Source organism: Pristis pectinata, chromosome 4 (genome assembly GCF_009764475.1).
Source record: "Pristis pectinata isolate sPriPec2 chromosome 4, sPriPec2.1.pri, whole genome shotgun sequence".
Classification (NCBI taxonomy): domain Eukaryota; kingdom Metazoa; phylum Chordata; class Chondrichthyes; order Rhinopristiformes; family Pristidae; genus Pristis; species Pristis pectinata.
Window position 1 is genome coordinate 60695254 of NC_067408.1, and position 18277 is coordinate 60713530.

Below are 18277 nucleotides of genomic sequence, written 5' to 3' on the forward strand. Positions count from 1 at the left end.
ATATGCATATTTTTAGTGTGTGGTCTTGTGCATAGTTTTATGGAATGACAATGCAACCTGTCCATGTGTGGGGACAAATGTAGTGATAGAATCCACAATGATTTGTGCTGATTGAGGCATTTATTGGGTTTGGCAGATGGTCTTCTACTGGTCCTGCAATTTAATAGGCATTAACCATGTCAGCGCAGATGAAGGCCAATTTTCCCACCAACTCTGCATTGCTGAGCAGCCCCGTATGATCATAGTTTTCTGTTAGAAATACCTTTAGTATTCCCAGTGGTTAAATCTCACTGTGTATTTGCTCTCCAATTTAATCTTATACTGCTGCTCATTGCCACATCTTTAATATCCCATATTCTCATCCCAATGTGTTCACTCTTCCCAGTATCCCATCCACTCTAACCCTTTGTTTCTACTTGAATACTGTAGCCTTCAATATTACACAAAGTCTAATCCTGCTAACCTTCATCCCATAATTTTAAGATTATTATCTTCTAGCAAGGTTAGAATTCCTTGGAACAACTTCGGCAGTGGGTTTCTGGCTATGAATTCTCTATTCGTACTTTGTGTCTGGTATTGGTTTATTATTGTCACTTGTACCGAGGTACAGTGAAAAACTTGTCTTGCATACTGATCGTATAGGTCAATTCATTACACAGTGCAGTTACATTGGGTTAGTACAGAGTGCATTGATGTAGTACAAGTAAAGACAATAACAGTACAGAGTAAAGTGTCACAGCTACAGAGAAAGTGCAGTGCAATAAGGTGCAAGGTCACAACAAGGTAGATCATGAGGTCATAGTCCATCTCATTTAAGGGAACAGTTCAATAGTCTTATCACAGTGGTGTAGAAGCTGTCCTTAAGTCTGGTGGTACGTGCCCTCCGGTTCCTGTATCCTACCTGATGGAAGAGGAGAGAAGAGAGAATGACCCAGGTGGGTGTGGGGTCTTTGATTATGCTGGCTGCTTCGCCAAGATAACGAGGTAAAGACAGAGTCCAAGGAGGGGAGGCTGGTGTCCATGATGCGCTGGGCTGTGTCCACAACTCTGTGCAGTTTCTTGCAGTCCTGGGCAGAGCAGTTGCCGTACCAAGCCGTGATACATCCAGATCGGATGCTTTCTATGGTGCATCGGTAAAAGTTGGTGAGAGTCAAAGGGGACAAACCAAATTTCTTTAGCCTCTTGAGGAAGTAGAGGCGCTGGTGAGCTTTCTTGGCCGTGGCATCTACGTGATTTGACCAGGGTGGCCTACAACGGTGGTATCAGCTGCAAACTTGTAGATGGAGTTAGAGCAGAATCTGGCCACACTGTCATGAGTGTACAGGGAGTAGAGTAGAGGGCTGAGGACGCAGCCTTGTTGGGCACCAGTGTTGAGAATAATTGTGCCGGAGGTATTGCTGCCTATCCTCACTGAATGCGATCTGTTGGTTAGAAGGTCAAGGATCCAGTTAGAGGGAGGTGTTGAGTCCTAGGTCTCGGAGTTTGGTGACAAGCTTGCTTGGGATTACTGTATTGAAGGCAGAGCTGTAGTCAATAAATAATAGTTTAACGTAGGTGTCTTTACTGTCCAGATGCTCCAGAGCTGAGTGTAGGGCAAGGGAGATGGCGTCTGCTGCAGACCTGTTTCGGCGATAAGTGAATTACGGTGGGTCAAGATTGTTTGGGAGGCTGGAGTTGATGCGTGCTATGACCAACCTCTCAAAGCACTTCATGATGGTGGATGTCAGAGCCACTGGTTGGTAGTCATTGAGGCATGTTACCTTGCTTTTCTTTTGTACTGGGATGATAGTGGTCATCTTAAAACAAGTGGGAACCTAAGATTGAAGCAGGGAGAGGTTAAATATGTCTGCAAATACTTCTGCCAGCTGATCAGCACAAGATCTGAGCACATGGCCAGGGACACCATCTGGGCCAGATGCTGTCCTTGTGTTCACTCTCTGGAAGACTGATCTTACGTCCTTAATGGTGATCACAGGTTCAGTTGCATTGGAAGCTGACAGGGTGGGCGGTGACAATCCACATCCCTTCTGTTCAAAACGCACATAGAATGCGTTAAGCTCATCAGGAAGGGATGCGCTGTTGTTAGCTATGCAGCCTGTCTTCATCTTGTAGCCTGTTATGGCATGTAAGCCCTGCCATAACTGATGGCTGGTCTGGGACTCTATTTTGAGTCTGTATTGCCTCTTGGCATCCCTGAGCTTTCCGAAGGTCATATCTCGATTTCTTGTACAGATCAGGATCACTAGATTTGTGTAGGGAGTGGATCTCCAGGTTCATCCATGGTTTTCTGTTTGGGAACACCTGTATTGTTGTCTTTGGTATGCAGTCCTCCACACACTTGCTGATGAAGTCTGTGATGGTGGTGGCATACTCATCAAGGCTGGCAGCTGAGTCTTTGAACATGGACCAGTCCACTGTCTCAAAGCAATCATGTAGGAGCTCATCTGCTTCCTCAGACCAGCACTGCACGACTTTCTGTACCGGATCCTCCTGTTTCAGTTTCTGTTTGTATGCAGGGAGAAGGAGCACAGCCTGGTGGTCTGATTTCCCAAAGTGAGGACAAGGGGTGACTCAGAAGGCATCTTTGGCATATAGCAGTGGTCAAGGGTGTTGGCACCCCTGGTGGAGCAAGAGATGTGCTGGTGGTATTTTGGTAACACTCTTGAGGTTGGCCTGATTGAAGTCACCTGCGATAATGAAGAGGGCCTCAGGGTATCCTGTCTCAAGGTTGTTGACCACGGAGTATAGCTCATTGAGTGCAGGCTTCATGTCCATCTGTGGTGTGATGTAGACTGCCATCAGGATAGCTGAAGTGAACTCATACCTTTATTTGCAAACTCACCTTTGTGATCAGTTTAAAAGAAATTCTCCATGTTGGCTGAAGAATGGCAACAATATTGTGCCATCTTACTCCTAGTCAGCATTATTGTGAGACCATGCAAACACTTCTCTAATTTAGTGAAGCTAGACATCTCTAGACTATAATCTCACTGAAGGATCTGGTGCATCCTTTCCATTGCTTTTGTGTTCTGAAATGGGATGTTCATATGCAGTGTTCCAACTGTATCCCAAACTGGGACTTTATAATCTCCCCTCTTTTCTTCTGTGTTCTTTGTCTTACAGTTACAAAATCAAGGGTTTTATTTGCTATTTTACGGGCTTAACTACTTGATTTGTCACAGTTAATGTATGTATACTCTGCTCTGTGCCATACAGGATATTATCATTTCAGGATCTTTGCTTCTCCTGATTTAACTTGCCAAGCCTATAAACAAGCTTCAGTAAAGTATGCTGGGAAGAACCTGTCCTATTTTTGACTTGATTCCTACTTGTCCATTCAGGTCCTGCCTTCTACCCACCTGCCCATAGCTTTGCCAATGCTTTGGGTTTAGCTAGTAAGGTGTTTTCCCCTTGATGCTCATTCTGCACATTGTTGAGCAAAATTTTGATAAATGCTGCAGTATAGCAGATTCCACCATGAGTCTTTTACTTTTTACATTTATGAGGATACTCATTTACATTTCAGCTCTGTAACAAACTGGAACAGAAAATGAAAGACCTCTTGCAGGGAAATATCAAAAGGCTAAAAAGGTAAGAAATAAAATAGAATAGGTCATACAATTTGAAATTGTTAACTGCCCAACTTGAGTGACTATACTACAGTTTTTGTCAAACAAGTATTATTAATAGTATTTTGTAATGTTAATAATTGGTGTCTATATTCCATTATTTTTCATTCTACATGGGCTAAGCTGAATTATTTGCTCTTCTGCGCCTCTCATTTCAGAAGGTAGGCAAACAGAAAACATTTGGAAAGACCGACATACTGAAATAAAAACATGCTTCTGCACATATTTATGGTGCATGCTCTTCCTTTGAACTGTTCAGAAGGTGTAAGCAATTTGTTAACTAATTGCAAATTCTATGATGCCTTCTGATAACTCTACGTGATCTACAGCTAAAATAAAATGCTAAACACCGCCATTCCAAAATTCTGAAATTCAAACACCAGTGTTTGAATCTTGACATGTTTAGCATTTTACTTCTGTTGTAGGTCATGGAGTTATTAGAAGTCATTTAATGTTTATTATAGAACTTGCACAATACAGAGCTGGCCAGGTTCCAAAATTATCAAGTGAAAATAAAAAAAAAACTGCAAATACTGGAGATCTAAAATAAAGGCAAAACACTGGAAATATTCAGCAGGTCATGTGGCATTTGCAGGAAGAGAAAGAATTAACGTTCAAGTATTTCCAGTGTTTTCTGTTTTTATACCAAAATTACCATTCTCCCTCCAACTCCATCTGTCTCTGCCTCCCTAAACTGTATATTACATGCAATCTGCCTCAACATGGGGGTTGATTGGCCTTCTCTGTACAGAAATAATTTATTTTGGGTGAAAAACTACACTATCATCTCGTTACTGTAGAGCCACTTGACTTGCTAATTATGTTCACCTCCTCAATACTGAACTAGCAGTTCAAGTGCCTGGCAATTCTTAAACATCTAAGGATCTGGTAAATTGGGAACACATGAATGATTAGTGAAGCCAAACTAACAGCACTTTGAGATGTGGACTTTTCCGCAAGTAAGAAGGCAGTTAGCATGAAGGTTTTTTTTTGGATGCTTCTTGATCTCTTCTATGCTATTATCCATGGCTCAATTGTAGTAATAGTTGCCCAGTCAAATGTTAAGGTTCAAGTTCCACTCTGAGGAAATAGAGAATTAAAACTGGCTCCTCAGTGCAATACTGGGGGAGCACAGCACTGTCTGACATTTCAGTTTTTGATTGAGGTATAAATCTCGTCTTCCCTATTATTCCAGGGGAGTTCACGCACTATTATGGTCAATATTTATCCCTTGACCATTGGCTGGAAGAAATGATCAAATCATATATTGTATTGGAACTTGGTGGACCTTGTGCTGTTGTCTTTTCCACCTCATGTTTGGTGTGACTACAGATAAAACTGTTGTTCTTTGAGACAGTATAAGGCAAGCTTTTTTACTTATTAGTTTTCTTGGTAAGCTTTTAAGATTCCAGTCTGGAAATTGATTTTCAGCTATTCACAGCATTTATGAAAACGTTCCTATGCCCTCATTGGATCTCATAATGCATCCATTTAAAGTTTTATCATGGATTTGTTTAAATAGAAGCGTAGAACATACAAAAACCTACAGCACAATTCAGGTCCTTCGGCCCACAAAGCTGTGCCGAACATGTCCCTACCCTAGAAATTACTGGGCTTACCCATAGCCCTCCATTTTTCTCAGCTCCATGTACCTATCCAACAGTCTCTTGAAAGACCCCATCATATTCGCCTCCACCACCGTTGCCGGCAGCCCATTCCATGCCCTCACTGCTTTGAGTAAAAAATTTACCCCTGACATCTCCTCTATACCTACTCCCCAGCACCTTAAACCTATGTCCTCTTGTGGCCACCATTTCAGCCCTGGGGAAAAGCCTCTGACTATCCACCCGATCAATGCCTTTCATCATCTTATATACCTCTATCAGGTTTCCCCCCCCCCCTATCCTTTGTTGCTCCAAGGAGAAAAGGCTGAGTTCCCTCAACCTGCTTTCATAAGGCATGCTCTGCATTCCAGGCAGCATCCTTGTAAGTCTCCTCTGCACCCTCTCTATGGCTTCCACATCCTTCCTGTAGTGAGGCGACCAGAACTGAGCACAGTACTCCGTGGGGTCTGACCAGGGTCCTATATAGCTGCAACAATACCTCTCCGCTCCTAAATTCAATTCCCCGATTGATGAAGGACAATACACCATATGCCTTCTTAACCACAGTGAACCTGTGCAGCTGCTTTGAGTGTCCTATGGACTCGGACCCCAAGATCCCTCTGATCCTCCACACTGCCAAGAGTCCTACCATTAATACTATACTCTGCCATCGTATTTGACCTACCAAAATGAACGACTTCACACTTATCTGGGTTGAACTGCATCTGCCACTTCTCAGCCCAGCTTTGCATCCTATCTATGTCCTGCTGTAACCTCTGACAGCCCTCCATACTATCCACAACACCTCCAACCTTTGTGTCATCTGCAAACTTACTAACCCATCCCTCCACTTCCTTATCCAGGTCGTTTATAAAAATCACAGAGCAAGGGTCCCAGAACAGATTCCTGAGGTACACCACTGGTCACCAACCTCCATGCAGAATACGACCCTTCAACAACCACTCCTTGCCTTCTGTGGGCCAGCCAGTTCTGGATCCACACTGCAATGTCCCCTTGGATCCCATGTCTCCTTAATTTCTGAATAAGCCTTGCATGGGGTACCTTATCAAATGCCTTGCTGAAATCCATATACACTACATCTTCTGCTCTCCCTTCATCCATGTGTTTAGTCACATCCTCAAAAAATTCAATCAGGCTTGTAAGGCAGGACCTGCCCTTGACAAAGCCATGCTGACTATTCCTAATCATATTATACCTCTCCAGATGTTCATAAATCCTGCCTCTCAGGATCTTTTCCATCAGTTTACCAACCACTGAGGTAAGACTCACTGGTCTATAATTTCCTGGGCTATCTCTACTCCCTTTCTTGAATAAGGGAACAACATCTGCAACCCTCCAATCTTCTGGAACTTCTCCCATCTCCATCGATGATGCAAAGATCATTGTGAGAGGCTCTGCAATCTGTTCCCTCGCCTCCCACAGCAGCCTGGGGTACATCTCATCCGGTCCCGGCGACTTATCCAACTTGATGCTTTCCAAAAGTTTCAGTGCCACCTCTTTCCTAATGTCTACATGCTCAAGCTTTTCAGCCAGCTGCAAGTCCTCACTACAATCCCCCAGATCTTTTTCCGTAGTGAATACTGACATAAAGTATTCATTAAGTACCTCCGCTATTTCTTCCAGATCCATACATGCTTTCCCACTGCTGCAGTTGATAGGCCCTATTCTTTCACATCTTATCCCCTTGCTCTTCACATACTTGTAGAATGCCTTGTGATTTTCCTTAATCCTGCCTGCCAAGGCCTTCTCATGTCCCCTTCTGGCTCTCCTAATTTCCTTCTTAAGCTCCTTCCTGTTAGCCTTATACTCTTCCAGATCTCTAACATTACCTAGCTCTCTGTACCTTTTCTAAGCTTTTCTTTTCCTTTTGATTAGATTTATTACAGCCTTTTTACACCACGGTTCCTGTATCCTCTTGTGACTCCCCTATCTCATTGGAACATGCTTATGCAGAACTCCACACAAATATCCCTTGAATATTTGCCACATTTCTTCCGTACCTTTCCCTGAGAACATCTGTCCCCAATTTAATCTTCCAATTTCCTGCCTGAGAGCCTCATTATTCCCTTTACTCCAAGTAAACACCTTTCTAGTCCATCTGTTCCTATCCCTCTCCAGTGCTATTGTAAAGGAGAGAATTATGATCACTATCTCCAAAATGCTCACCCACTGAGAGATCTGACACCTGACCAGGTTCATTTCCCAATACCAAATCAAGCATAGCATCTGCTCTTGTAGGCCTATCTACATATTGTGTCAAGAATCCTTCCTGAACACACTTAACAAACTCCACCCCATCTAAACCCCTCACTGTCTGGAGATGCCAATTGATGTTCGGGAAATTAAAGTCTCCCATCACAACAACTGTTATTATCTCACCTTTCTAGGATCTGCTTTCCTATCTATTCAATATCCCTGTTACTATTGGGCAGCTTGTATATAAAAAAAACACCGAGTAAAGTTAGTGACCCCTTCCCGTTCCTAACCTCCACCCACAGAGACGCCGTAGATAGTCCCTCCATGACGACCACCTTTTCTGCAGCTGTGACACTATCTCTGATCAACAGTGCCACTCCCCCACCTCTTTTACCTCCCTCCCTGTCCTTTCTGAAACATCTGAAACCTGGCACTTGAAGCAACCATTCCAGTGCCTGAGCCATCCAAGTCTCTGTAATGACCACCACATCGTACCTCCAAGTATTTATCCAAGCTCTAAGCTCATCCGCCTTGTTCACAATACTCCTTGCGTAAAAATAGACACATCTCAAACTGGTCTGAGCACGTCCCTTCTCTATCACCTGCCTATCCTCCCTCACATACCTACTACTAGCTTTCTCTATTTGAGAGCCAAACACCTCTTTCCCCATTCTCCGGTTCGGATCCCACCCCCCCCCCCCCCCCCCCCCCCCCAACAATGAGTAAATGGGCAGGCACGGGGAGGTAAATACATCCTGATTCTTAAAGGGCAACATTGCCCATCAGTATAATAGTATTTCCTTGAAATCTGTTTATGCTGTTTGGATTTTACATCAGAGTCAAGTGCTGTGGATGCTGGAAATCTAAATAAAAGCAGAAAATCCTAGAGGTACTTGGTTCGGGCAGCATTTGTGGGAGAGAATGACACTGCATACTTTAGGTCATTGACTTTATCTGACTACTTTGTAGTTAAATTCATTTCTAAAAGCTCTGATCAGCCAGAGATGTAACTGAGCCCACCATGCACAAATGTTTCTCAAACACAATTGATCAGGTCTTTTTGGTGGTGTCATATTTGGTTTTGGAAGTACAAATTAACTGCAGCTTGATTTTTAAACATTGCTATTGTAGTTTTTGAATTTAAAGAGACACCAAGTCAAAATACTTGATTTATGTTACAGGCATTTCCAGTTATCAATCGTATTTCACAGTTGAATGATGAGGAAGAGATGAGAGTGGGAAGTACATCCTTTCTAGAGCCATGTTAACTTTATAAAGAATATTGTATCTTCCAACGTTCTCTCAGGTTAAGATGGTGCTGAATTGTCGGAGACCTCTCCAGTTTTTCTTCAGATGACTGTATTATGTCCCGATTCACTAAATTAAAAAAAGCTGCATAGCTCACTGTTGTTCCTGGGTGTTCTATATGGGACTTGAGGTTGGGGGATGTGTTAGGTTGAACAGAAGTGGAGGAATAGTGCATAGGCTGATGAGGAAGGTGGAGAAACTGGTTGTGCTATTAGCTCCTGGTGGACTTTTCAATGGGTATTGGTGCTGGGAAGGTGGGAAGCTGGTGCAGACAGTTGGCACTAGGTTAATTGTGGTTGTGCATCTGACTTCAACCTTAATCCTCTTGCTTTGTTTCATGTTTGTCAGTTGGGTATTGCAGAGAGACGGTGGAAAACTTAAAAGACTTCAGTTGAGTCTTGGGTAAACTCCTGTTGTCCACTGTTTGCTACACTCCATAACAAGTTATACAAGTTATCACCTTGTAATGGTCCTTGTTTGCATGACAATGAACCTCAGTTCCATGTGCTTGTTCAGGAAGGAGCAATAAAAGCCTACTTAGCAAGATTCCGAGAGGACCGGGGAGATCTCTGCAGAAGTAAAAACAGAAAATACTGGAAGCTCTTAGCAGGTCAGGCAGCATCTGTGGAGAGATAAGCAGAGTTAACATTTCTGATAAAGGATCTTTGACATGAAATGTTAACTGTTTCTCATTCCACAGATGATGCCTGACCTACTGAGCGTTTCTATCATTTTCTGTTTTTATTTCAGATTTCCAGTGTCTGGTTTTGATCTTTCATATCTCCAAAGTTCTGCCTTCAACCAACGTCAATAAAGTCTATAATTCCAACTGGCAATTCATCTCATTTACTGTTTGCAGAACATTCCCTGTGCCTGTATTTAAAATGTATTTCTTTGTATGTGAAGTACTTGGGATTTCATTTTGGTATTATAAGGAGGAAAATAAATGCAAATTTGTTCATTCAACCAATATTACCCTACACAGGTTACCTGCAATCATCAGGGGAGGGACCATTGATAGATATTGGCCTACTGCAGATGGCAGATTAGTTGAATATGATATTGATGATGTTGTTTATGATGAAGATTCTGCATATCAGAACATCAAGATTCTTCATTCAAAACAATTTGGAAATATTCTTATCCTTAATGGTGACATTAGTAAGTATTTGTTTACTTGTTGTTTCTCATGTTCTTAAGAGCTGATAAGTTCATCTGTTTATTAATAAACCTAGAAAAGAGTGGAATTTTATTTGTTCTTGTGTGCCTTGTCTAATGCATTCTTTGTTGCTTTTTTTTGTTTCTTGTATCCTGATTTGAATGCTGATCTTTGCTAAATTCTCCCATATCCACTGATCATCCATAGTCTAGGGACATTATAGTTGGCTTAGAGAAGGAAGGGGAAAAGAACAAACTCCTTGTACATACTTTAATGTGTGATTTGTGGTTGCCCCCCACTCTCCTGTCATGGAAAACTAAGTATGGAAGTATGGTCATCAGGTAAATGCAAGATGAGAACAAAAACCAAAAGTTGTGGAAATACACAACAGCTCCTTTAGGAGATGTGGAAAGGAAAAGGGCAGGTTTGAACTTGGGCCTTTTTAAAAGCTACCTTGGTTTCAGAGGACTCACATCCACGTCTGAAATTCCTACATTCTTCTTTGTAAAGTTACATAAAGTAAATCCTGAAAATGTGCCTGCATCTGAAGTAATGAATTGGAAAATAGAGAACACTTTCAGCAATTCAAGCAGCATCTGTGAAGAGGATCATTTTCTTGTTTTAACTCCATGTGGAAGATGTTTACAGATTGAAGCAGTTTTTAAGCACAGCTGCCTGAGGGTTGAGTATAGCAATTCATTATGCAGGTTTATGAAGGACAAAGTAGTGAAGTTCTTTGCTTTGTTGATGTGCCCACCAGGATTCTGTGTTTGAAGTCACCAGGGTAAGTGTGGATCTTTGCCACCTGATTTGTGCAAGTCCTACCAGTGCACCTCAGACTTGTACCTGCTTTGTCCTTGCAATAACTGTTGCATCTGCTGCATTTAATTTTTTTTTTGAATTTGTAGTAAATAATGCACATTTTTGTTCCAGATTTAGGAGAAAGTGACCTCCCATATACACAGGCCATAATGGGCAGTGGAGTAGAGGACTACACAGGGAAAGAGATTCTTATCCTGGGAGGAGGTGATGGTGGAATCCTGTGTGAGCTGGTCAAGTTAAAGCCAAAGATGGTCACCATGGTGGAAATATCCTTCATTTTTGTGGGTGACCTTGCCTGAAGTAGCTATTGCATGGTGTGAAAGGGCTCGCCTAAAGCTGATAGGATTTACAAGAAGACTGATTAGTCATTTTGCAGGAATTTTGAGTGGAGAAGGAGTGATATATATCCTCTAGGTTCTTTCTGCTGGTGATGAAATAGAGTTCCAGCTTTTTGTATTAATCCTCTGATGCTTACTTTTTGTCCTTGTTCTGGACCCTCCTCTTGTGAAAACGTCTAGACATCTACCACGTCAAGCCACATAAGAATTCCTTAAGGCAAATTGGTCTATTGTCATGTGTACTGAGATATTGGGGGGGTGGGGTGGGGAGAAACTGTTTTGGTGAACTTATTCTTCTAAAATTTAAAATAGTATAGGCCCTCTTAGGGCAGCACCCACAAACTCTCCCTCTTCCTCAACACCACACCAATTCCAGGAATCAATCCAGTGAATCTTGATTGCACTGCCTCCAATGCAAGTATGTCCCGACTTCAGTATGGAGACTACACCTGTTCATAATACATAATATTTCCAGATGCTGTCTCACCAGACCCTATGTAACTGGAGAAACGTGCACTCTTTACTCAGATCCTCTTGCAGTAAAGGTTAACATAAGACTATAAGAAATAGGAGCAAAAGTAGGCCATTGAGTTCCTTGAGCCTGCTAGGCCATTCAGTAGGATCATGGCTGACCTGACATTTCTTCGGTCCGTTCTCCTGCCATTTCCATACAACCCTTACTGATGAGAAATCTACACACCATTTGCCTTCCTAATCACTTGCTGTGCCCACACGTTAACCTGACAGACTGGTCTATCTGTTACCTGGCTCTTCAGTATTTCCCCTCAAAGGTAGGTGAGTAATGATAAAGGTAGTGCTGTATAAAGAGGAGTAGGCTACTCAGCCTGTCAGGCCTACTCCACTATTCAATGTGATCATGGTTGATCTGGCCCAGGCCTCATTTCCTCTTCTGTGCCAGTAAAAGGTCTTGTCCAGGATTTGAACCTGGAACCTCGTACGTGCTCTGCATTTTAAACCCAAAACTGAGAATTATATGCCTCGACCAATGAGCCCATTCCTGTTATGAATGATGGAATAGACACAAGGAGCTGAATGCCCTTCTACTGCTATTTCTGAAGACTGTCTGCTGCTATTGCTTTAGTTAAGCAGTGTGGAGATGATTGGATAAACCTCCTGTCGTCGAGCACAATGTCCACAGTACTGTTAGTGAGATTGATTCAATGCATATAATTTGTGTGTGATTTATTCTTCAGTTGCTGTACCTTCTAAAGAAATTATCTTTTACTGGAGAAGTTGCTGGAGACAGCTCTTTTAAATAGGCTTTTTAAAGTAGGTTGACTTTTGTGCCCTCTTTCACATTTAAATATCTTGTTTCACAAATGCGCCTAGTGCAGTAACCAGTTGTTTATTTAACTTGACAGCTGATTTGTACTTGTAGCTATATCAGAAGTACAAACTGTAAAGAATGCCTTGTGCTTTGGACAGTTTCAGCTTAATCATAAGTCTGGGGAATTCACTTATTGGGAGAGCAAAAGGGTCAATGGACCTAGCAAAAGGAAAATTCCTCTTCCTAAAAATATTATTTGCAAATCTTAATGTTGCTTTTTTTTGGGTGGGGGGGGAGTTATTCAACTATAACTATTTTAATTTTGCTTTGTAACTGTGTTCTCAAATTCTGTGTCCTTAACCAAGTTGTACATTGACCAAATGGTGATTGACGCATGTTGCAAGCACATGCGCAAAACCTGTGGAGATGTTCTGGACAATCTGAAAGGAGACTGCTACCAGGTATATTTGTTCAAAAGCTTTGGATTAACTGATCAATTGTGCATGTCAAATATTTTTAAAAGTACCTTGCCTAACTCATTCTGAAGAATTAATAATTCGCACAGCATCTCTTGTTTTCCGTGAGCTCCTCATTCTATCTGTCATTTGCTGCTCTTAACCAGCCTGGCCAAGACCTCATTGCAAGTGCTCTCAACTCAGTTGTTGTTGCACTGCTTTTGTTCAGGTCTTGTATTGTCTCCCTGTCTCAGCAATGGTTGCTTTCAATCCATTCTATTGATTCCCTTGGTTACTCACCTACAGTCTATTAGAGTCAGTCATACAGCATGGAAACAGGCCCTTTGGCCCAACTGGTCCATGCCAACCAAGATGCCCCATCCAAGCTAGCCCCATTTGCCAATATTTGGCCTATAACCTAAACCTATCCAATCCATGTACCTGTCCAACTGTCTTTTAAAAGTTGTTATTGTACCTGCCTCAACCACTTCCTCTGGCAGATCATTCCACATGGATGCCACCCTTTGTGTAAAAACAAAAAAAAGTTTCCCTTCAGGTTCCTCTTAAATCTTTCCCCTCTCACCTTAAACCTATGCCCTCTAGTTCTTGATACCCCAACTCTGGGGGAGGGGGGAAAAGACTGCTGCATTCACCCTATCTATGCCCCTCATGATATCATGCACCTCTAAGATCACCTCTGTCTCCTACATGCTAAGGAATAAAGTCCTAGCCTGTCCAACCTCTCCATATAACTTGGTCCCTCAAGTCCTGCAACATCCTTGTAAACTTTTTCTGCACCCTTTACCATTTCATAGCATCTTCCTATAGCAGGGTGACCAAAACTGAACATAATATTCCACAAGTACAGCCTCACCAGTGTCATGTACAACTGCACCATGATCTCCCAACTTTTATAATCAATGCCCTGACTTATGAAGGCCAGCATGCCAAAAGCCGCCTTTACCACCCTGTCTACCAGTGACTCCACCTTCAGTAAACCATGTACTTGTACACCAAGGTCCCTCTGTTCCCCAGGGCCCTGCCGTACACTGAAAGTCCTACCTGGACTTGCCTTTCCAAAACGCAACACCTCATGCTTATCCAAATTAAACTCCATTTGCCATTCCACGGCCCACTTAATCAGCTGATTAAGATTCCCCCTGTAATTTTATTGTCCACTATACCAGCTATTTTAGTGTCATCTGCAAACTTACTAACTATGCCTTGTACATGCGTATCCAAATTGTTGATATAGATGACAAACAACAATGGGCCCAGCACTGAACCTTGAGGCACACCACTAGTCACAGGTCCCCGGTCTGAGAAACTGTTCTGCCGTCGCCCTCTGCCTTCTGCCATTGCCCTCATTTTGTATCCCTTTAGACAGCTCTTCCCAGATTAAAGGTGCTGGAGGAACTCAGCAGGCCAGGCAGAATCTTTGGAAGGAAATAAACAGTTGATGTTTTGGGCCGAGACCCTTCATCAGGACTGGAAAGAAAGAGGGCAGAAGCCAGAATAAGAAGGTGGGGGGAGGAGCACACGCAGGCAGGAGATAGGTGAATCCAGGTGAGAGGGGGGAAGGTAGGTGGATGGGGGAGAAGATGTAATAAGCTGCTAGGTAGGAGAGGCAAAGGGCTCTTACCCTCACTAGCACATGGCACTGGAAGTAATCCAGAGATTACTACCCTTGGTCCTGCTTTTTTAACTTCTTCCCTAGCTCCCTATATTCACTCCCCAGGACCTCATCCCTTTCTCCACCTATGTCATTTGTTCCATTGTGCACAATGACTTCTGGCTGCTCCCCCTTGAGAATGTTCTGTAGCTGCTCTGTGACATCCTGGACCCTGGCACCAGGAAGGCAGCACACCATTCTGGAGTCCCTTTTGCTGCCACAGAATCTCCTGTCCACTACTCCCCACCCCCCAAACTATCAAGTCCCCTATCACCTAGAGTCCTTTTTGCATTCACCCTTCCCTGCTGAGCCTCAGAGCCAGTCCTAGTGCCTACTGCTACTGCTGCCTTTTCCTGGACAGTAAACCCCCCCCCAGTAGTATTTTCGAAGGGAATGGTCACAGGGGAATCCTGCACTATCTGACTACTCCCTTTTCCTTTCCTGATGGTCACCCAACTACTTTCTGCCTGTACCTTGGGTATGACCACCTTCTAAAACTCGTATCTATGAAACGCTCAGGATCTCGAATAATCCTGAGTGCGTCCAGGTCCTTCATGTGGTCAGTCAGGAGCTGCAGCTGGATACACTTCCCACAGATGTAGTCCTCGGGGACGGTGGAAGTCTCCCTGATCTCCCACATCCTGCAGGAGGAGCGTGCCACTGTCCTAACTGCTGCCTAGATGCACTAAGACTAAAAAGGAAATTCAAGGAACCTTACTTGCACCTCTGCTCACCGAAGCCCCGCGAGCCAAAGCCTCTTAACTTACCACTCAAACACTGGCCCACCCTCACAGTGGCCACTCTGCTTGCTCTTCTGTGTTGGCACCAGGTTACTCAAGGCCTCAGCCTATTAATGTTCTTAGTGTAAGCTACTCTGTGCCTGAATGCAGCTCATTCTTTGAGACTTGGTGGTTCTTTTCCCAGTTGTACATTGTCTTGTACAACATATTCATAAACCGTTAACCTTTTAAAGAAATACACTGGTGCCTCACTTAGCATGCAGTATGAGTTCCTATGTTCAAGTGATAATTAGCTCCAAAATGGGGCATTAGTTACTCCCAATGACATAAAGTGCCCTCTGCAAAACAATGGCCACATTTGGCAAGCTGTCTGGATGCATTTGGGAAACTGTTAAGCTTTTTGCGTTCTGTTTTTCTTTTAAAAGTGTTTTTCCCCAAACCCAGTGTGCTGGAACTGTTCTGTCTTCTGCAGGGTAGCACTGATGGGGTATTTGTGTAAGAGCAAGCATAGGCCATTCACTTCCTCATGCCTGCTCTGCCCTTCAGTAAAGTCATGGTTGATCTGCATAACCTTCCAGCACTAACCCCCATATCCTTGATGCCTTTAAAGTATAAAAAAAACTATTGTTCAATTAAATACTTTCCCATAATGTCGGCTCCTATGTTTGTCCATGGCTTGCTAAAGGCCAGGGAGTTGTGGTCACTATCCTCAAAATGCTCGCCCACTGAAAGGTCTTTCACCTGACTAGGTTCATTGCCTAATACCAGATCCAGCATGGCCTTTCCTCTAGTTAGCCTGTCTATGTACTGATGTCAGGAATCCTTCCTGGATACACCTAACAAATTCTGCCCCATCTAAACCTTTTGCACTAAGGAGATGCCAATCAATATTAGAGAAGTTGAAGTCACCCATGACAACAACCCTGTTATTTTTGCACCTTTCCAAAATCTGCTTGCTTATCTGCTCCTCAGTGTTCTGATGGCTATTTGGGGGCCTATAGATTGCTCCCTTCCTGTTTCTGACTTCCACCCACACTGACTCAATAGACGATCCTTTTATGATGTCTTCCCTTCGTACAGCTGTGATATTATCTCTGATTAGCAATGCCACCCCCCCACCCCTTTTATCCCCTTCCCTTTCCTTTTTGAAACATCTAAGCCCCAGAACCTCAAGCAGCCAGTCTTGCCTTTGCAAACAGCCAAGTCTCTGTAATGGCCACAATTTTGTAATTCCATGTACTGATCCATACTCTTAAGTTCATCACCGTTAATCTTAACACTTCTCCCATTAAGGTAAACACATTTCAACTGATCTAACTGATTGGATTTATGCCCTGTTCCCTGCCTATCCTTCCTCATCTTCTCTGTGTACTTCACATCTACTTCTACACCAACTGATCCATCTTCTAATATGACACTCTGGTTCCCATCCCCCTGCTAAGCTTGTTTAAACCCTCCCCCATAACTCTAGCAAACCTGCCTGCAAGGACATTGGTCCCTCTCCAGTTCAGGTGTAACCTGTCCCTTTTGTACAGGTCATGCCTACCCAGAAGAGATCCCAATGATCCACAACTCTGAACCCTGCCCCCTGCACCAACTCTTTAGCCATTCATTTGTCAGCCGTATCTTCCTATTATTTCCCTCCCTGCTATGTGGCACAGGCAGCAATCCAGAGATTACTACTCTTGAGGTCCTGCTTTTTTAGTTTCCTTCCTAATGCCTCATACTCACTCTTCTGGACCTTGTCCCTTATCTTACCTATGGTGTCAGTGCCGTTATGCACTACGACTTCTAGCTCCTCACCCTTCCCCTTAAGCATGCTATGCACTCGATCTAAGACGTCCCTTACCCTGGCATCTCGGAGGCAACATACCATCCGGGAGTCTCGTTCTTGTCCACAGAATCTCCTGTCTGTCCTCTCTAAACCAACGAATCCCTTATCACTATCCCACTTCTTTCCCCTACCTTCCCTTCTGAGCTACCAAGTTTGCTTCACCAGTTAAAACTGTAGTCTTATTATCCACTTTCATTGCAGTGGACATCTCTGCATACGTAGTATTGATGCAGCTTGTTTGTGTGTGATAGAACTCGTTCTAACAATGTGCTTGAGTTTCATCCTCTGATCCCTGTGGTGGTGGCATTACCTTTTATTCCTTTTAGTTTTCGTTGATATCAGTGGTCCTCCTGAGTATTTATAACTGTCCCAGCTCCCCCATTCTCCACACTCCAATAGTTTGATTACTGTATGCAGTATCATTATATTGCTTTCCAAATGCTGTACTATCTTTTTTTAATTGTGCAGGTCTTAGTGGAAGATTGTGTTCCAGTACTGAAGGCATATGCTGCAGAAGGAAGGCTGTTTGATTATGTTATTAATGACCTGACAGCTGTTCCTATCTCTACATCACCAGAAGAAGGTAAACAATTCATTTTAATTCATTTTAAAGGAGTGGGTGTTGCTGGCGAGGTCAGTAGTTACTGCCCATCCCTATTTCTGCTGAATGGCTTACCGGAGATTATTAGTAAACTGGGTGTGGTTTTATCATAATTTAATAGTTTTATGATCACTGTTAATAATTCTAGCTTATTTTAATTTGCTTTACTTAAGTACCTTGATTTAAAATTCCCTTTAAATTCTGCAGCTGCTGTGTGGGATTTTAACTTGCCCTTGGGCATCTGTTGTTTTGTTCCCTAGTTACTTCTGTACTATACTAAACTTATCCTAGTCTTGTTAGTCTATTTGTGGTGCTTTAAAAATGATCCTTAAGCAGTTTTTTTAAACTATCTTTTCTTATAATCAGAATACTTTGAAGAAAATCCCCAAAATTCCTTTAAATCTAGATTAATAATGTGGACTAACAAAGGCAACTTAAGGCCTTTTTAATGGTTCCAATTTTAAAATAAGTACACTAGGAAAGTTAAACTGACACAAGTGGTATTTGTGTTCAGAGTCTGCCTCAAACTGAGGGTCTTGCATACTTTTATCACCCTGCTAGTGGTAGAGGTAATGCATGTGTAAGTGGTCAATAAAGTGGGCCATTTTGC

General features: G+C 42.9%; 1 protein-coding gene across 1 annotated transcript in view; it reads left to right on the forward strand.

Moving 5' to 3' along the window:
- Positions 1–18277, forward strand: part of sms (spermine synthase) — a 56643-nt gene that overhangs the window by 14401 nt on the left and 23965 nt on the right. Inside the window, exons 4-8 of the mRNA XM_052014670.1 lie at positions 3527–3591; positions 9744–9919; positions 10851–11005; positions 12737–12826; positions 17535–17649. Of these exons, the coding sequence (XP_051870630.1) occupies positions 3527–3591; positions 9744–9919; positions 10851–11005; positions 12737–12826; positions 17535–17649 (601 nt within the window). The remainder of the gene's footprint in view (positions 1–3526; positions 3592–9743; positions 9920–10850; positions 11006–12736; positions 12827–17534; positions 17650–18277) is intronic.